We start from the raw sequence: 20598 nt of genomic DNA, 5'->3' as shown, positions 1-20598 counted from the left end.
TCGGTGTTGATTCTCCCATCTTAGCTTTCTTGAGGCCGGGCATTAATTAAGCATGGAAAATGTCCGTGATGAGTTATCTGGTGTATAGACTGTGGGGGGAAAATGTGTTTCTGGAACGACCCCAAACTGCCTTTTTTGCCTTCCCCAAACTGTGGGGGTCCCCTCCCACAACCCCCCACCCAGCACAGCCACCCAGAGCACCCCCCCAGACCCCCAAAACCCGGGCACTGCGAGCTGGCCTAGCCCTCCCCCTGCCTCCGCCCCGCTCCCCGCCGCCCTGCCGGCGAAGGGGCCGGGCTCCGGGGGGCGGTCCCCCCGCCGCCACCGCCCCCTGCCCGCTGAAGAGCGCCGGGCAGGCCGGGCGGCGCGGCACAGCGCAGCGCACACGGCTCCGAGCGGCGCCTCGGCACGGCTCGGATCGGCTCGGCTCGGCAGCGCCCACGCAGCCGCCCGCCTCCCTCCTCCTTCCTCCCGCCCCCTTCCTCCTCCTCCTCCTCCGGGACTCTCCGCTGGGATCAAGCCGGCGCTTCCTCCTCCTCCTCCTCCTCCTCCTCCTCCTCCTCCTCCGCTGTTGTTGTTGGCCGGCTCTGCCACATCGAGGATATTTTGGCTCCCGGAGAGAGGCAGCGCGCCTTCTTCTCTCTCTCTCTCTCTCTCTTTTTTTTTTTATTATTATTATTTTTTTATTATTTAATTTTTTTTTTTTTTTTTTTTGGACCCTGCCGCCGAGGAGGGGGTGAAGCCGAGGAGCAGGCGAGCTCCGCGCTCGGGGGCCAGGTGAGCGGGGGGAATCCCAAGGGAGCCCCGAGCTGGGGTGGGGGGCTCCGGGCATCGCCCCCAACTCGGACCCGGACCCGGGGGGTGATGGCGGCCGGCGCCGCCCGCGGCGGGGGAGGAGGGCTTGGCTTGGGGGGAGGCGGGCAGGAAGGGGTTAACGGGCACAGGGTGCTCGAAAGGGACCCCAAAAACGCCGGGTCGGGTGAATTTCCCCCGTCGGAGTTTGGGTGCCGAAAGGGGGCTCCCCCCTCCCCAAGCAGCTGCAGGGGGTTGGGCAGAGGTGGGAAACGAGATCCTGCTGACAGGAGCCCGGTTATCCCTTTTGTTTGTTTGTTTGTAGGGTTCTGTTTGCTTGGTTTAGGGTTTTTCTGTGTTTTTTTTTTTTTCTTTATTTTTAAGAAGAAAAAAAAAAAGCCGTGGAGGTGTTCTCACTGCAGGCACTAGCGTGGCTTAGGTCGCCCGGCTGGGATGGTTCCCAGCCCGCTCAGGCTGTGGGCGAGCACCCGGTTATTGCTGAGGAGAAGTTGATCAGAATTCAGGAGTATTAGTTAATAAGTGCCTGATCCTGTTGACCCTGTTCTGGTTCACCCGCTCGGCTCTGCGGGGGTGTTGAAGAAGGTGTCCTGCCAGTTAAACCAATTATAGCTGGCAAGTCGCAGTCAGCAGCGGCGGAGGAGCTGGAAGCGAGGCCCGGGCACATCATGCCCTAGTGTCTTTTCTGGGCTCAAACTGCAGCTTTTGGAGTCCAGTGGGGGGAAAAAAGGCTTTAACCCTTTCATTGTGAGAAGCTACGCTTCCTTCTTGGTCCTGATAGCTTGTTGCTGGTTGTGCTGCAGGGTGGGAAGCTGATGTGTGGCGAGCAAAGGCTATAGGAACCCATAATAACCTGAGAGATATGGTTAGAGTGTTACAAAACATGCTAGGATGTTCCTGGGTTGTTAGACCGAAGCTCTGATGCCTTTTTTCACAAGGTGTGTAGCGCACAGGGAAGGCCATGGAAACGCAACGAGTTGGGTTAATGAGCAACGCCGAGTAATGAAGGCTTCTTGTGAACCCTCTCTTAGTGCCCGAAGTGTGTCCGAAAAAGCAAACAAACAAAAAGCCTGGAAGGAGGGAAAACCTTTTAATCAGTGGGAAAGTTCCCAACAGAATTCATGCAGAGGCCAGGACTGCACCTGAAATTGTCAGAAATCCTGTTGGTAGCAATCGCTGGGGATGAGATCTAAGATCACTGAAAATGTGCATAGTGGTTTTACAAGTGCTTTCCCACTGGTAAGGCTTGTAGGGATAAGTAGCTATATAACCTCTGATTTCAGCGTCAAAACAGGGTATTAGAATTGGCAATATGTTTGTTTGTTTTTAAAAAGCTCAGTTGAATGCGGGGTAAACAGCTTAAACTGTGGGAAATGTAATGAAAATATTAGGATGCTTGCTGAGTGAGACTCACGCTGTGTAAAATTCTTTGGTGCTCAATGAGATGTGTAATTTAGTGCAAATATTTGTACACGCTATTTGAGGTAAAACCCATCATTCAGTAGGTTGCACTTTTGGGTAGCGTTAATGAAGTATAAGTTGACTGTTCTTTTTGTATCCAGTTAATTTGTTTTGGTGATAAGCCCCACACATCTCGTAATAGTGAAGCTGAAATGGGCCTTTCAGATTGAGGACTCTTATTACTATTTTATTTTTGGTGATTGCATATAGAGGAGGATGAAAAGGATCTGTCTTTAGCTGTTGGGTATTTTTCTTTTCCTCTGCTATACAGACAGACTTTGAATTTGTCATTTTGGTGGGCTCTGCTTGTTTTGTTAAGCTCTCATTTGCCATCTTTTTCTGAGTTCAAGATTGTATTTTGATTTATTTTTTTCCTGTGTTAAAATGGCTGGAGAGAAATTGCTTGTAATTATTGGTATTCCCACAGAACTGTGATTATTTATATCCTCTGTGACTTTGTTTAAGTAGAGGTGCACACTTTCAGATAGTTTCTGTAAAACAAAATAGTTTAGCACAACGCTTTGTAGAAGGAAAATCGTTGAAACAACTTGCTGCGGTCTAGCCTGATAAGGGATCATTTACTGACACCTGAATTACAGCATCATGATAAACTTGAACAATGGTTGTAAAATTGGCTTTATTCCTTATGTTTGATCTCTCATAGGTCAGTAAAAGGATAAGAATCTTATCGCCATACTCCTTGAGTCATATGTATGAGAGCAAGTTATACAGGCCATGCACAATCCTTTTCCTGGTAACACAGGGAACGTGATACCTTTGACTTCAGTAGCTGTTGGTGGTCCTAGTTCCGTAAGAAGGACATCTTACGCCATGAACCCCTTAACTTAAACCTGAGCCTTCCAAAGGTGTATAAATACACTGATCCCATGTCTAGAAAATGGGCAAAATAATACTGTTTGGAGATGCTTTGCCTAGTGAAGGAAGCAGGCTGATGGTACCTGGAGTTAGCTTCCAGAGGTAATTCATGAGAGGAGTGAGTAGGATGGATGCCAGCCTGTAGCGTGGTGAGCGCCCTGTTGTTTTTCTTCGGTACTTGAAAAGGCAAAGTCCAGAGTGAATTGTGGCATGTAGGCATGAATATAGTAAGCAAAGATAGTGAAAGGCTTAATGTTTAAGATAATGGGTGAAAAGTTAGAAAGTGACTCTAAGCAATAGGATGGACAAAGGACCTCTGTAGGCTTTTATGAGTGTCTAATGAGATGAGGTACTAGAAGACCTCCCTTTGGGTATCACAAGCTAATCATCCTCTTGTGGCTTATATCACAAAACTCTTAACTCTGCTGATGCCTGGGAAAGGTCTTCCACTTAAAAGCTGTTCAAGCAAGATGAGAATTGTGCCTTGTGCAGTTGGGATGTGGGCAATGAAAAAGGCTTTGCCTGTACCTCACACAGAGAGCTGTTCCGCAGTCCGTGCTCAAGCGGTATGAGATGTAAAGATGCCTCTGTTAACTTGCTTCCTTCCTCAATAGCAACATACTTCATGTGACCCCTCTTGTTTTTCAGATGAGTGAATTTGGGATCAGAAACATGGATCAAGTAGCTCCCGTGTCGACCATGTACAGAGGAATGCTCAAGGTGAGTACTTGTGAGCAAGCAGCTGTTTAAACCCCACTGTTCTTATCTCCTGGCTAGGGCATGTACTGTGTTTTTTATTAATGCTAGCAAAGAGTTGTACAACCATGTTCAATGCTGAATGCATGTTCAAGTTTCAATAGCTTGATTGTGACCTGTAGATTTCTTCTAGAGTATTCCCACAGAGTTTGGTGGATATGAGCAAAGTGGAACTGAGGGAAACATAAATCTTACATCCCCTGTCCTAAGGATTTGAAAATGAGAGGGTAGACAAGAGTTGAGCCCAGATTCATTGGAGATCATAGAAATTCAGTCTAAATAAAGGTTCCAGGCCTGGCAGTATGAGTGATCTTTATATAGCTAACTTGAGCAGATTGGCAGTGTTGTTCTGTTAGCTCTAGTTAAACCTCATTCTTCAAGACTATTGTGTGAAAAACCTTTTTTCATACTTACTGCATGCAACTATATGAAATGGCAGTCCAATACCAGTAAGAAACCAAAGTTATTTATTCAATATATTTTATCCTTAGGTAAGATGTGTTTATTATCTTGTTTGGAAAACGGCTTAAAAACTGAAGGCAAAAGATAATTAACCTATAACAACTCAGTCTGTTAAGTGTTTCTCACTTCCACATTCGTGCATGCTACTTCTCATCCCAGTATCATTTTTTTTAACACAGTATTGATTAATGTAAACCTCATAATAAGAACAGAAAGTGACTTCCTAATTTTTAACTTTGAAGAATGTCTGTGTATTAGTTTAGACACGGTTTTAGAATCAGTTAGTGAGACTTTAGTGTTCTACCTCCTGATACTTTGTCCCCTCTTCACTTTTTCTACTGCCCCAGCAACAACAGGGTCCAAAAGAGATTCCCCCAACTTGATAGCTGTGTGCTCTTGAACACAGTAGTTGTACTAAGCAGATTGTCAGTGTTGGTCGACATGTAATTAATTAAAAATCAAGACCTGTATTCTAGTACTTTGTAGCTGCTCTCACTTTTTTTTTCTGTAATAATTACTGTTAATATATGTTGAAAAAGCAAATAAAATGGTTGCATGACTGATAGGACAAGCAGAATTTATTCTACATTGTTTTTTCCTCTTGATTTACTATTAAAACAAGAACCTGCTTAAACATTAATTTAATCCTTTTTGAAATGTGAAACTAGTACAGTATAGATTTTACTCATTCACATGCCACAGCATTTTTTCCAGTGACTCAGGATAAGGGTCAGCTATTTACACAAAATGCAGGAGTTTCCAGATTATGTTGAAAGAACTTGCCCTTTCTTCTAGGTACTAGCGATGAGTCAGTGTTTTTTATCTAGTAATGTACCAAGAATTCTTTAATAACAATTGCCAAATATGTTAGTGTGTTGTTTCGTTCGGTTGTGAGGTTTTTCACGGGTTTTCTCTGACTCTTCTTCTGCTGGCTGTGGTTGGCACCTGAACTGACTGTATGCTATTTGTCTCCACTGGCCAGCTCTTAGTGGGGATTTCTGAATCCAGTTAACCCCTAGAGACATGATATTGTGTACTTTGTCAGCTTTTTCTTCTGTGGAATGCATGCTTTCATAATGAATATAGTGGTATGCATCACAGCTTATTATAAAATACAAATAAAGGTTGATGGTCCTTAGTTTCCTGTTAGGGTTCGTATGAGGGGCTGGGGAGGAGTAGCAAGAGCACCCAACAGGCACCTAGTGCAAGAAAGACTCCAAGCCCCTCCAAACCTTGTAGGATACCAAAACGAAAGTTAGGGAACATGTGGAAATGTTAACACTTTCCTGCTATTGCAGAAACATCGTTCGGGTTGCTTTTGCCTTGCACCTGAATGCAGCCCTGAAATATCTTTGCCTTGTCCTCAGCTACATTTTCTGTTTGGGCACTAACTGGCATACCGCTGCATGCTTAAAAAATAAAAGAAGCATTTGCAAGTACCCTTAGTCTTAACCTCCCTGAGCTGTCATAAGTGTTGTAGCTTTCCTGAACAATATTCTGTCCTCAGGTGCTTTTGAGATCTCTGGGCGATTCTTATCCGTTTTTGCCTCTGGATGGTGCAGATACTGTTTCCTTATGACTAACAGACAAGTTGCATAAGTTGTTTTTAAAGTTATTTCCTCCTTTTTTTCACGTTTCCCTGCCTCCCCCACCAAATCCTTATGTGGCTGGAGAGACCCAGTGATTGTAGTCTGTTTTTAGCATATTTATTTGACACAAGTTAAGTATGCAAGTTAGGTTTTCAAAATGTACCGGTATTTATTTATAAGGCTGCTAATGCATCAGTAGAACGCGTTTTTATCTGGAACACTTTTATTACCCTCCTATTTATCCCTTTCTGTATAATTAAATTAGCTATTTCACTGAGCACTTGAAGACTGCAAAATGTAGTGGCTGGCAAATCCAGTAACTCAGAAGTATAAAAGTCCTCAAGTCCTGTAAAACTGCCTGTATAGCTTCAAGTGATGGGGTTCAGACTAAGGATTTGCTGTTAAATAAATTAAAAAAAAAAAAAAATTGTATAAATCTGTTGTAGGTCTTTTCACTGCCAATTGTTTTTTCCAATATTTACCAGTCCTGCCTCTGCCGTCATGAACTCAAGTGGGCAGTGAATTTAATGGGTTAAGGAAATGCTAGAATTTCTTCAAAGTGTATCTGGGAATATGCATGCATTCTCTATTGTTAAAAATCTCAATTACAGGAAAACTTAGAATATCCTTACTTTGCTTTACTGTGACTTGCAGAACATGCTATGTGATTAGTACTGTGGTCTGAGTGTTAGTTGTTTTGTATTAATGTACAAAAAGATAGGCTGTCTTTGTGTTTACATTTCAAAGGCACGAGTTAGTTGATTCAAGATAGTGGTTGTGCATGATCTGAATCTAGGAAACTGAATGCAACCACTTCCTAGCAATTGAGTTGATAGTGCTCCAGCAAAATGCTAACATTAAGGCTTTTATTATTCTGTTGCTTTGCAGCGTCAGCCAGCGTTTGACACCTTTGATAGCTCAAACTCCCTCTTTAGTGGATATTTTTTATCACTAAATGAAGATCAAACGCTTCAAGAAGTGCCAACAGGATTTGATTCTACTTCTTATGGTAAGTTTTACTTTGTTCCTTGGTCCAATCCAGAGATCAGAGAAAAATCTGTGGGGTCTAATTCATCCCTATACTCTTACAAGTGCTATGTAGATTTTCCTAAAAAGAAATTTGTTTAATTACACGGGTTTGTGTTTAGAGCCATGACTTTATCTGTGTGAGTTGCTCTGTTGGTTGATGCTGTTCTCTGCATTGTAAAAGAATGGGATCTGGGATTCAGTAGTCTAAGGTAGATTGACAGTCCGTGGAAGAAGCCTTAGGTTTTAAAGCAGGGCTCGTTTTAAGGCAGTTTAAAATACTTAATTTATAATACTTACAATACTTTAAAAAATATATATTTTGTATATTTAAACTTACAATTTAATTATGGTTGAGATGTTGCAAGTATTCTGCAAGCTTTTTTTTGACCCTCTGGCATTAAATCCTAGAACAGTCCTTGTTTTTCTTTTTCCCTAGTGATTTGTTTTACACCTAACCTTAAAGGGGGGAAGGGGGGGGAACAGGGGTGAGGATGTTTACAAGTCTTTTTTTGTGTGTAAGATAGGACCTACCAATAGTTCTATACAAATCCTTGCCTAAACTCCTTTACTAGATTTTTTTTTTTTTCCCTCACAAAAAAAAGTCAGTATTTTATCTGATGCTGCCTTCATTTCACATTGTAACATGAGATCCTAATCAGTTACCTGCTCTGGTCAGCAAAGCAAGTCTTAGCATATATTGAGGATGGGTGTGGTTAAAAACAGAAGCTAAGCTTGTGGCTGGTGATGAGATCCACTTGCTGGGTCAAATGGAGCCTGTACGTAGTAGTCAGGACCCAGGAAAACAAGAACAGCCACACACATTCATGAACTGGCCTGAAGTCTGATAATTCACCGCCTTTATATACCTCGTCACCGTTACATGCCTCTCACACAGCAGAGCTTTCAAGTGCTGCCTGTGTGCTAGTTTTCAGAGGCTCTCAGGTGTCCAGGGATGCAGGAGTGAGGTAGTTACAGTGTTCTCAAATTACCCCCTATCTTAACAGTGCCAATGACAAACCAAATATGAGTAAAAGCTTTCCTAATCTGAAACATTTAGAGAGTCTAATTACTTTTATTGAGCTTATAAATTCTTTGTTCAGAGTAATATGAGGCATCTTTCGGTGAAGATACTTCAGTAAGAAATGCGAAATGGAAGCTAAATTTGTCCTTAAAATGTGATCTGTTTGCAAACATAAAGATCAGTTATGCAGATTAGTAATTTACGATGGCCTAGGATGATGCTGGTTTGGGATTTTATTGCATTACTTAGGCACTGGGCAACAGCTTGTGACCAGTGGCTTGTTTGGTTCAGGTGACTGTGAAATGCATGGAAAGGTCAGAAACAGTTTGCTGGAACATGGTGTGGAATAGTGCAAGCTAGTTCTTAGTAACCCTACTGTCAGTGACTTAGCTCTCAAACTAAATGAAGGCTGTCTAGAGTTAAAATAAAGAAGTCTGAGGTCAAATTAGAGGTGAGAAAATAGGAAAAAGCAGTCTCATTTCCTTTTTTTTTTTTTTTTAAAAAAAAAAAGTTCTAGTAAAAGTCCCTTGCAACAAAGTCATGTTGTATAACTATTCAGAGTCAGTAAGGATCTATATGATGAAAACTAGTAAAGATTTAATTTATCGTGAAGTAATGTTATCAACCCAGTACTGCAAAGACTTCAGTGTTGACAATATGTTAAGTCAGACTGGATGTTCTGAAAAATAGATGTTCTGAAAAATGGATTTACCATGTTTGTTTCTGTTTTAAAATACATAGTTTCTAGCATCCAAGGCACTTTTTTCACTGGCCTAAAAGCTAATGCATCTTCTTTTTCCCTCCTCCCACTTTCTCTCTTTTAGAGTCCAACAACTGTGAATTGCCTCTGTTAACCCCGTGCAGTAAGGCTGTCATGAGTCAGGCCTTGAAAGATACTTTCAGTGGTTTCACAAAGGAACAGTGTCGGCTGGGAATCCCAAATAGTAAGTGTTTTCTATTTATTAGTGTTTTTTTTTTTAATGCTAAGGAGGACGATGAATAGCGGCTCTTTCAAAAGAGAAAGAATGATGTCAGTAGGAAATACAAGAATGGATCCTATGTGAATCTGGCACAGCTTGATTCGGAAAGACTAAACTTGCTGGTATTAAAAATGGGTGCCTGGAGATCTCATATTTTGGCAGCCTAAGAGAGACAACCAAGCTGAGGACATCTCTGATTAAAAGTGAATGCGGAAGGAAAATAGAGGACTTCTTTTTAAATTCAAAAATAAATTAGTTCTGAAGCTTAGGCTTCAGAATGAAGTAACTTGTGGTTAACAATTTCTTTCATTCACTGCCTTCTAATGAAGATTGTTTCAGAAGCTGACACAGGTCAGGAGTTCTCTAAATACTGGATCCTTTCTGTCTTACAGATCCCTGGCTGTGGACTGAGCAGCAGGTTTGCCAGTGGCTTTCCTGGGCTACCAATGAGTTTAGCTTGGCAAATGTGAACTTCCATCAGTTTCTTATGAGTGGCCAAGACCTTTGTAACCTGGGCAAGGAGCGCTTCTTGGAACTGGCACCTGACTATGTGGGTGATATTCTGTGGGAACACCTGGAGCAGATGATAAAAGGTAACTACAGAGACAGAAAGAAGTCTTTTGTTCTAAGGCTTCTCTGACAGACAGAAATAGGACTCTTTCAACACTTACTTCACTATGAAAGGTTTTTGTTACATGTGAAAAGTCAAGATTAAATTTAAAACTTGGTTAATAAAAGCATTATCAATAGTTGTATTATATCATTTGCACACAAAGGACACGTGCAGGTATCTGCAGAAGCCATTCTGTGCTTAGACTGAGTATCTCTTGCAGTCAAGTTTTATTTAGAATAATCATTGAAATAAACGAGATTAGGATAAGGCTACTGCAGTACCTCATTTGCTAAAAATATATATATTCAACCAAAAGTTGGACAAAATGTGTTCACATCATTACAGGCATTTGGTTTTGTTTCTTTTATGTAGTGTTTTGAGATTATTCAGTAAATGATTGTAAAGATGTCAAGGATGCCTAAGGCATCTTAAGTGAACACTAATGGTGTTGCTAAAACTCCATATGTGTTCCCTTGATACGGGAGTGTAATACTCTGTAGTTGCAATTGTTCAGGACTTTGATGTTATTATTTTTGTTTTAAGCTAAAAATTCGATTCGTATGATGGTTTTCAAACCTACTAGAAGTTTTTTGTGTTTTTTTTGTGAGGTCTTTTGGTCACCTTTTTTGGTGGCTTTCTTATGAGAGAGAGAAGTTGAAGTATGTTAGTAATGAATATGTGAGTGATGACCCCAAACTACTTGACTCAGAAACGTTTGGATTCAGAAACATTCTTTACGGGTTAGTTCTTTAAAATCATAAAACCAAGTTTTCTATTTTCTTCTCTCCAGACAGTCAAGAGAAGACACAAGATCAATATGTGGAGAACCCTCATCTCACCTCAGTTCCTCACTGGGTTAACAATAATTCCTTAAGTAAGTATTTTAAGAAATTTGACATTTTAGATATGGTATGTTTATTCTAAGCTTGTCACAGATCCCGGGGGGGTTGCTTTTTTTTTTTAAAAAAAAAAAAAAAATGGTACCAGAATAGTTACTATGCTTCAGGAAAACACTTCAGTTGCTGCCATCTTCTTTCCTAGTATTGTTTAATTGTCATCTATTTCATATCAGAAATCTTTTGAAGAACAAGGGCTATGAAAAAACAAATTTCCTCTTTGAATACCAAAGCCTACATCTGCGGAGCAGAGTGACCACTCCCACCTCTATCAATCAGTCAAAAAGTAGCAGCAGGAGCTATGTTTAGGCCCTTTTGAAGACTGTAGAAGCGTAACAGAGCTGTTGACGGTGTATGGCACAACCATAGAGACAAAGTGTTCGTTCTCTCAGATTGTGTGATTGGTGTTGTTTTACTGAACCACAGTTTGATCTCTAGGTCAGCCTAATTACATCGCTTAATGATGAGGGCCTTCCTCAAAACCACTTAAGCTTCTCCAGCTTTTTCTGTAGCCCTGTAATTTCCTTGAAGAACAGACAATATACATACTTGTGGTCTGAAGTTCAAGGTGGAGATGAACAGAATCTGATTTGGAGCCCAGTAGATGAGAATCTTCTCAGTGATGTCAGTAGCCTTTCTAGGAGCTCTATAGCATCTAACACCACTCAGATTTTTTACGGGAAAACTACTACTTAGTGTTATAGCTCTAGTGGGGTGCTTGAGGTGTGTTGGTTTGTTCAAGGGACTGTGGAGAAAACCATTTAATTCATTCTCTTATTTTTTTTTTTCCTTCAGCTGTTAATGTGGATCAGACCCCTTATGGAATGCAAATGCCTGGATACCCTAAAGCCCTCAGTTATCCCAAACCCAGTCTCCTGAGTGACATCTGCCAGACTTCCACGGGACCAAATCTCCTCAATCCAGAACAAGAGTTTTCATTGTTTCCTAAAACCCAAGTAGATGCAGTTGGGGTCAACTACTGTGCAGTAAATCAAGATTTCACAAGAAGCAATCTGAACTTGCTGATAGATAATTCTGGTGAGTTACTATCCATGTAATAATGAATCTGAAACCATACCCTATATATCTTTCCCTCCCTTGCATTGTTTATACATACAAGCTAGAAAAGGGAGGAAAAACACACTTTCCTCTTTCTTTTTTTTTTATGAAGGTAAACTTAGAGAACACGAATCTAGCGACAGTGGTGCAGAAAGTTACGAAAGCTCAGATTCAATGCTGCAGTCCTGGAACAGCCAGTCATCACTAGTGGATTTACAGCGTGTGCCATCCTATGAGAGTTTTGAAGATGACTGTAGCCAGTCCTTGTGTCTGAACAAACCTACAATGTCTTTCAAAGACTATATTCAAGACAGAAGTGATCCTGTAGAGCAAGGGAAACCAGTTATACCAGCAGCAATTCTAGCTGGCTTTACTGGTAAGTGGTGAAGCAAAATGGTCACTCCTCTTCTTATGTAACATATTTATTCTCTATAAGTGTGTGTCTGTGCTGATAAAGGTGTGTAGTATCACAGTGTGTCTTACAAGGTGGTGAGAGACCACTACTCATGAGGAGGTTCAATTCTAAATGTTTATAAGGAAAGTCCCCTAGGACTATCCATCTAAGTTAAGAACACAAGTACATTGGAATGCTGTAGAACTCAAATGTACTTTCTGATCTGTTGAAAAGAGGTAAACTTTTTAACAGTATTTCTCAGTGACAAAGTGTTCCTCAGTTCTGAGTTTCTGCAGGTGTTGGCTTACTTATGAGGACCTTGTTCCTGTAGTCCTTGCTGAAATCAGAATTTTCCTATAGAAAATCTGACAAGACAAAGGCTTCAGGACAGGACATAAGGGCTGATTTGCAGCTGCTGCAAAGTGGGAGGGAGGGGTAAAGAATCTGTATAACGAAGGGAAGCCATAGGTTGCATCAGATCCTGTGTTTCTATGACAAAGCTGACGTTTTAATTTCAACATGTCTATGAGCAGATTTGTGTTAGAGGGAAATCTTAATTAGGCTTCTTTCTAAAACTTTAAAAAAAAAAAAATTAAAAATGGAGCAATAGTAAGACTTATTGTGTGGTATGAGTATGGTTGCATATATGGATTGTGATAAGAGCTGTCCGAAATACTAATTGTGGCTTCTCCCCACCCCTGCTCTCTTAACAGGCAGTGGACCTATACAGCTGTGGCAATTCCTGCTGGAGTTACTGACGGACAAATCCTGCCAGTCTTTTATTAGTTGGACTGGAGACGGATGGGAATTTAAACTTGCTGACCCAGATGAGGTATGTGGCTAATTGCAATCTACAAAAAGATTTAGGGTCTGATCCACCATCTGTGGGCCTCATCTTGAACATAAAGCATTTGCAAGATCAGACACTTGCTGAAGTCTCTTCATCTGCAAATGCTTTACTGTGTGGTCAGGATGCTGTGGGATGCTCCCCCTCCCCCTGGAATAGCAGCATTTGCTTGCAGTTATGAGAACTCATTGTGTAGTTCAAAACTTAAAAGTAACATACAAAGTTAGCTGTTTTGACAGGGTAAGCAATACTGTAGATTAACTTACTTAATGTGACTGAATCAGCAGTGTCTGGGATTGCACAAAGATGAGTGGAAAAGGCACCTGAGGTATCTCAGGTCATTTAGATAAACGGCAGATATGGTAGAGCTGCTTTTTAAATTTGTTAGAAGCTTAAAGCATTGGCATTAAAAATAAAGAGAATACACTTCCATTTTCCAATTACCGTTATCAGTGGCAAAGTTCATGTGTTAAGAGACATGATACCAAGTCCACTGAAGCCCTCTTTTTTTTTTTTTCCACTTAAAATAAGGGAAAGGAGGGGGGAATCCTCAACTCCAAGGGACTTCTTATAATTCAACTTCCATTTAAAAAGCTGTTCCATGCTGCTAAATAGCAAATGAACTCTTAAACTGTGTCTCCTGTCAAAGGAGAAACTATATTTCACTTAAGTTTGATCTCCTTAAACACATTTGGGCCCATCCCCTGCCAAGAGGTGTCCTTTTCACTGCCACTTTGTCATGCTCACCTTAGTCAAGCTGCAGCTGGCGGCTGTCTTGGAGTTTGTCCACTCACCAACTCTTGTGCTATCCACGCGTGGTACATCCAAGTAGATAAAATGCTCTGACTGAGAAGGGATTTTAGTAGCTGCATTTATTAGCCACTAACAGAAAGAACATGTCTTGAACAAATCCTTTACATTTGCTTTCTTTTTTGGACTGGCAGGTGGCACGGAGGTGGGGAAGAAGAAAAAACAAGCCAAAAATGAACTATGAGAAACTCAGCCGAGGGCTACGCTACTATTATGACAAGAACATCATCCACAAGACATCAGGGAAGCGATATGTGTACCGCTTCGTGTGTGACCTGCAGAACTTGCTGGGGTACACAGCAGAGGAGCTGCACGCGATGCTGGGGGTGCAGCCGGACACCGAGGACTGAGCCCGACTGCCTGGTGCCGTGCCGGTGGAGACCCAGCATTGGGACTGTGACCAGGAGCCATCTGCAGTCAGTTCTAACGGCTGTTCAGATGGGTGCAACGGTGGTGAAATAAGGACCTTGACTGATTTTTTTGTAACCAGCGGAAGTTGGAAGGAAGTGGCCTTATTTCATCAGTGGCTTCAGTTGTTGCTGTGTCATGCACTTGAGCAGCATGGATGTTGGCACAGATCACAGCTCTGTCATGAAGACACAGAAATGCTCTGGGCTTGAGCATTTCAACTACCTGTACTGCCACATAAAGTGTTTCGGCTACTTAACACTGCCATATGATGGGTTGGCTTTGAAACCAAAGGTTGGATGAGGAAACCAGTGATGCAGCAGAACCATTGCTCAGATTCTTTTTTTTAACATACAGTCATCCTTGCTTCCATCTTATATCATGCAGTTTATTTAAGAAGTATATAATTTATTTTAAATGAGCAGTAAGAAGAATATTAATGTGTTCTCAAGCACGTTTTATTATTATTACTTCAGAAATGTGCTGCAGGTACATCAACACTCTGTGTCCAAAACCAGATGTAGCAACTGTTTAAAAAAAAAAAAAAAAACACCCTTTTTAAGAAGGGAAGGAAAATCATACCATTTCAATATCCAGTTTTGTATATATTCTGTGATTATTTTTTTGAAACTCTGTAATGTTCCTATTTAACAGATATTGTATAGTGTAAATTAAACTAATTGTATGTGTGTTTTGAAATAGGATGAATGTAAACTTATCAAATGGCTATTTCATGTTTGTCTAGGTTATACAACCTTCTGCAAATATTTAATTGGCCTAGGAGACAACATACATACTCAGTATGCATGCATATGGTATGCCTATGATATGAAATGTATGGGGGGGAGGGGGGGAGGACAGGCACAGTATTTTGCCAAGACTGAAGTTGGCAATTCTTTGTGCATTTTGGCATTTTTACAAGAAACTAATATAATATTCTGGGACATTAAGGGCCTATTTGTGGTTTCTTCTTTATCTGAAAAACGAAAATATGGATAAAATTACCTTTTTTCATTTATAAATGGCATATGTTTTTCAACTTCTATGCATGTCGTTTAAACAAAATTTATATACAAGCCTTATTTTTTCAGTTGACTTGTCTTCTTCCTGCAGTTTATCCTGTATGATGAAAATATGAATTCTATTTTTGGAAATAACTGTGACTCCTTTTCAAAGATCAGGAGGGATTTATGTAGCAGCTATTTTTACTGCACAAAAAATACACAATTCACTGGAAAAATGTACTTTGTAAGAAAGCTTTATTTTTTATCTGAGCTTGATGTACATTTAAATGTGTTGTACAATGTGAGAGGTTTAAAAACAAGTCCTTATTAAAAACCTCTTAACAGGAAAGAAAAAGAGCTTGTGCTTTTTTAACACGAAGTTTGAGTGTAAGGGAAGGGGGAGGAATATCCCTGAAATAAACCTCTGCAGGGGTGTAAGGGGGGGGGGGGGAAGTGGCTGTAGAAAGCTTGTTAGAGGAAATTATGCAAGATTGGTAGGCTAATGGCCTTGAACTAAACTAAATAGATGCCAGTGCTCTGTGTTTAGATATAAATTAGAAGCTAATGCCTTTGTTCCATGCCTTTGAAAGAAAACTGGCATTTCTGAGTTGTATTGTGTACTAATATGTAACTATGGGTAAATACATGGAAGAACAGAGGTGTGTTAAGACTGTTTGTGCTTGAACTGCTCCTGATTTTATCGCAGACAGCCTATTATAATTATCTTCATCTCATATTCCTCTCTGTCCCTACACATTATATTTCAGAAGTCTTTTTGTGTGTTTTTGTTTTTTTTTTTAAATGCGGTTTAGGTGCTTTAGGTGCTTAGGTTTCTTAAGCTTTCTCTCTATCTAAGTGTGGATCTTGCTTTCAGTACTGTCACCCTGGTTTAGCAGTATGTTAAAGATCTGAAGAAAAGGGTGGGTAACTTTTCTAAGAATGTGCCTTTCTAAATGGCTGGAGCTGAAAGGGTAGGTCTGCATCTTGCACCACACCACAGCCCTGGTCTTCTATGTTTGCAGAGATCATCCTTTAATCTTACTTTTCATAGTCCCTGTGGAGGAAAAGAAGCCACCCACATCCTTCCTCCCTTCACCCCAAGCACTGCTGCAGGCCTACATGCAACCCAGCGGGTGTTGGCCATGGAGGGTTTCATGCTAAGGGTGAAAAGGATGTAAGGGCTATAGAGAGATTTGCATGGGCTGAGCCAGAAAGTGGTAAAAAGAGAAAACAAAAGCAACAAACAAAACCCACAAGTTTCCCTGGGTTTGAGGGAATGGTCCTAAAAAGACTGTGTTAAGTTTTAGATACTTGAATGACCTGCTTTGAGATGTGGCCCTATCGAGGGGAGATAGCTGATTTCTTCCAAAATCAGCTATAATCTGTAATGATGACTTGTTTGTTTCCCCTGGGTGTCTTTCTCTCACGTTGGCTACAAAACCTTACTCGTTCCCTCAATCTGTAAAAGTTCCATTTTCAGTCTGTTCTTCCTGAATTCAGGCCCTTTTTTTTTTGTTCAGACCAAAAGTGTGTTTGTCTCTGGTTTGCATGATCAATGATAGCTTAAACCTAGGTACTAAAGGGAGGTTGCTTGTTTTTATTGCTCAGTAGAAACAGACGTTTCATGATAGCAGAAGCAACCAAGTATCCTGACACACAGCCTACACTACTCTGTCTTCAGTAGCAAAACCTGGTATCCTGCACTGGGTTGGGTCAATGCAGTGGTACAAGCTGTAACCCGGTGTGACCCAGAAGACAATTAATAAAGGATATTTGCTCACAGTGCACACAGAAAACACTGCTTTGTTTTCTCAGCCACACAGCATCAAAGAAGCTGTTGAAAGTCTGGCTAAATTCTTTACCTTCTTCAGGACATGCCTCCTTGCCCTTCCAGCTGCCAGCTTTCCTCATGAGACACCAGTCAAAATAAAGTGTTACAGTTGGCACCTACCCATAGCTGGCATGTCACCTCTAATAACAAAGTTATTAGAGGACTTCAAAGCCCTCTTTACTTTTTGCTTTTATATATATATATGTATAAACCAATCTTAAATAAAACAGTACCTCTGGGTTGGGAAATCTGTGAGCCACAAGGGCTTGATCTCCAGGAGGCTATTTTGGGAAACATCTGTCTACTGTGCCCTATTCATACACTCATCTTAGGTCTTGACTCTTGGCCACAATCATGTACAGAATAGGGGCATAAGAAATGGGGCAGATGATGCATCACTTAGACCAGTAGTTTATTTCCGCAAGTGGAAGATGGAGCAAGTAACCTTGGCCACCTTCTGCAGGTCCATTTCCCTTGTACTCCCTCCGTGTACCCCTTCTGTGTTTGGCCTGTGGGAGGGAACACCCTGTCCAGACCTTTCATTACCTATTTAAGGACTTCTTGCTTTACCCAGACCATAAGGAGGCCTTGTGTGCTATTCCATTCACTCACCCTTGTGCGTGCTGCTACCAGCACCAAGGTATTGTTCTGCCAAATCTCTTTTAGGCTTTCTCTTGCCACGAGTAGGTGGTGGGCCACCACTCTGCTGATGTAGGACCACATCTGTCAATGAACAAGATCATCAGCAGCTGGTACAATATGGAAACACAGCATCTGGCCATCCAGAGGGTTCAATACTCTACAAAGAGCTCTGAAACTATCTTACACTATAAATGTCAATCAGACACAGGAACCTCTCATATTCTTATTGAATAAGCCTCTTGGAATTAAAAAAGAACTAAAATTCAATTTACGTGTTCACAGCACTAGCAGAAAGTATTTTTGATATTTTCTTCAAGGACGATCCAAATTTTGACAGAATAAGGAATTGCCACATCTCAGCCATCTCAGGGTATCTTGTATCTCATGCCTCTTTTTTCTCCTGTGTGAAGCTGAGCACCAGTTCAACCACGTGTGTTCACACGGCCATGTGACTGCAGCAGTGTTTCATATGCTGGACATGTGAATGGTCAACATGCCAAAGAGGGAATAAAAGATGTCCCTGTAAGCAAGAGGAATTAAAAATTCAGCCCAGTGTGCGCAATCTTTGAGAAAGATATCTAGTATCCCATTTGTAATGGGTGCCATGTGATGAGTAGTCCAAAACCACACAATATGGAAAGGTATTAAAAATAAATTAAATACATTGGCCAGTGATAACATATTATGCTCCATGAAAGTTGAGATTTTCAAGTGATAAGTCTCATTTATGAATGGAAGAGTTTTAAGAGAATTCCGTGGCTTGAGGATGAAGTATCAGAACATGTCATTTTTATTCCTTCCAAGCCTTTTGGCATTTACACTGATGTAAATTATGAGTTTAAGAAAATATATTGAGTAGCAAGTATAAAAAGCATAACGAACTCACAGCATGTGCAAAACAAAAGTATATTCTTTGGTAGATGCTTTTCACAGATGATCTCTAGATAGCTAGCAAAATGGCCCAAACCCTCTTATAACGCATTTTCAGTGATTTTTTGCATCATGGCTTAAGAGTTCTAATGTATCCTGATGCAATTCCTCTGAAGCCTGCATATCCAAAAAGTCCTTGTTTATTTATTTTCATGTTTTTGTTTTTGTTTTTTTTTTCACTGTAAGCAGTGAGCTGTAAGTGAGTGATGTGGAAACGGAGGGAGTCAGCACACCGATTAGAGCATCTCACCTGGGTGAACACCCCTGTGTATTGGGGCTGGCTAACTGCACTCTTCTAGCCCCCCAGGTACTTGCACATGGGCCTGAAGGCAACACAAGCTGGTGGTCATACCCCTCCTTTCTGGAAAACTGGGGCTGGGCTTGACCTCCTGAAGTATGTACGGTCAAAGGAGACGGTGGTGGAGAGATGGCTCCCACCCCTCTTGGTGTACAACATGCTCACTTGCTTGGCAAGGTCTGGGGTCATAGAATCACAGAAACATAAAATGGCTTGGGTAGGAAGGGACCTTAAAGATCATCTAATCCAACCCCCATGACATGGGCAGGGGCACCTCCCACCAGACCAGCTCGTCCAAAGCTCCATCCAACATGGCCTTGAGCACTTCCAGGGATGGGGCATCCACAGCTTCTCTGGGTAACCTGTGCCAGTGCCTCACCACCCTCTGAGTGAAGAATTTCCTCCTAACTTCTAACCTAAATCTCCCCTCTTTTAGTTTAAAACCATTCCCCCTTGTCCTACCATTATCTGTCCAAGCAAAAAAAGTTGCTCTCCATCTTTTTTTATAAGCCCCCTTTAAGTAATGAAAAGTTGCAATGAGGTCTCCCTGGAGCCTTCTCTTTTTCAGGCTGAACAGCCCCAGCTCTCTCAGCCTTTCATAGCAGAGGTGGTCCAGCCCTCTGAGCATCTTTGTGGCCCTCCTCTGGACATGCTTTAACAGCCCCACATCCTTCTTGTGCTGGAGGCCCCAGACCAGGATGCAAGCACTCCAAGTGGTGCCTGACACGGGCAGAGCAGAGTGGAAAAATCAGCTCACTTAAACTGTTGTCCACTTTTTTTTTGGTGAAGCCTAGGATGCAGTTGGCCTTCTGGGATACAAGCGTGCACTGCTGGCTCATGTTGTTTACACCAGAATCCCCAAGTCCTTCTCTGCAGGGCTGCTCCCAATGAGTTCCTCTCCCAGTCTGTACTCCTGTCTGGGATTGCCCCAGCTCAGGTGCAGCACCTTGCACTTGGACTTGTTGAACCTCATTAGGCTCACATGGGCCTGCTTCTGAAGCTTGTCCAGATCTCTTTGGATGCCATCCCTTCCTTCTGTTGCATTGACTGCACCACACAACTTGGTGTGATCTGCAAACTTGCTGAGGGTGCACTCGATCCCACTGTCTGTGTCATTGATAAAGGCATTAAACAGCACTGGTCCAGGGACCCCTGTTGACACCTGAGGGACAACACTTGTCACTGGCCTCCACCTGGATATGGATCAGTGTGCCACAGGAGGGTTTCCAATGCACACCTCCCATCTTGGCCACCTGAGTGAAGCCATATCACTGTGCAGAAAAGGAGAAAAATCTTCCATGAAGTGGATACAGGTTAAAACACAATCTAAGGTGCAGAGACCAGAATTCCCCCCTCCTTCAAATGGGTGCCTACTTACTAGGCTAAAGGGACCTGTTCCTTCTTGTGTTTCTTTGGCCTGATGAATCTTAAACCAAACTTTTTTTTTTTTTTTTTTTTTTTTTTTTTGACAGAGGGCAAAGATCAGTCTAGCAGATGCAGTTCTTCCATTTGCCTTCCTCCCATTTCCAGGGAGTTTTCACTCTGTTACAGGGTGCTGTTTGCCCTGCGGAGGAAGAGGACTTATTCCAAAGGAAATATAATTCCTCCTACATGCCTTTGAACAGACCTGTTTTTTCATTTTCCCCATCCAGAGTGCCAGCCCTTGGGAGATGCCAAGAACCCACATCTCTTGCTGAAGTCAGGCCCCAAAACCCCAGTCTCATGCTCTGCCCAACGCACAGGCAGTGCTAACTCGAGCTAACGCTGCCGCTGGTGAGCGAACAGGGACGGTTTCTGCATAAGGATGAACTGTTTTTGAACAGTTCCCCAATGTCCTGGACACAACGCTCCTTTTCTTCCTCATCAGGACTCTACGTCTGCT

The 20598-nt window shown here is 41.8% G+C and overlaps 1 protein-coding gene across 1 annotated transcript; it reads left to right on the top strand.

Annotated features, from left to right (window-relative positions):
- Positions 1-378: 378 nt before the first annotated feature.
- ETS2 (ETS proto-oncogene 2, transcription factor) lies at positions 379-15370 on the top strand. The gene is made up of 10 exons (XM_084505662.1): positions 379-777; positions 3796-3867; positions 6843-6963; positions 8829-8948; positions 9377-9577; positions 10388-10471; positions 11289-11531; positions 11665-11928; positions 12660-12778; positions 13738-15370. Exons 2-10 carry the CDS (start codon positions 3796-3798, stop codon positions 13951-13953), a joined length of 1440 nt encoding a protein of 479 aa, XP_084361788.1. The 5' UTR covers positions 379-777; the 3' UTR covers positions 13954-15370.
- The last annotated feature ends 5228 nt before the right edge of the window (positions 15371-20598 follow it).

Source organism: Aythya ferina (assembly GCF_964211825.1).
Source record: "Aythya ferina genome assembly, chromosome: 1".
Classification (NCBI taxonomy): domain Eukaryota; kingdom Metazoa; phylum Chordata; class Aves; order Anseriformes; family Anatidae; genus Aythya; species Aythya ferina.
This window is presented reverse-complemented; position numbering and strand designations above follow the sequence as displayed.

Excerpts from the sequence above, each read along its gene's own strand:
- ETS2 (XM_084505662.1), top strand. The coding sequence starts at position 3,796 with ATGAGTGAATTTGGGATCAGAAACATGGATCAAGTAGCTCCCGTGTCG. Across the intron at positions 8,949-9,376 it reads TCGGCTGGGAATCCCAAATA|ATCCCTGGCTGTGGACTGAG; the intron begins GTAAGTGTTTTC and ends TCTGTCTTACAG. Across the intron at positions 11,929-12,659 it reads AATTCTAGCTGGCTTTACTG|GCAGTGGACCTATACAGCTG; the intron begins GTAAGTGGTGAA and ends CTCTCTTAACAG.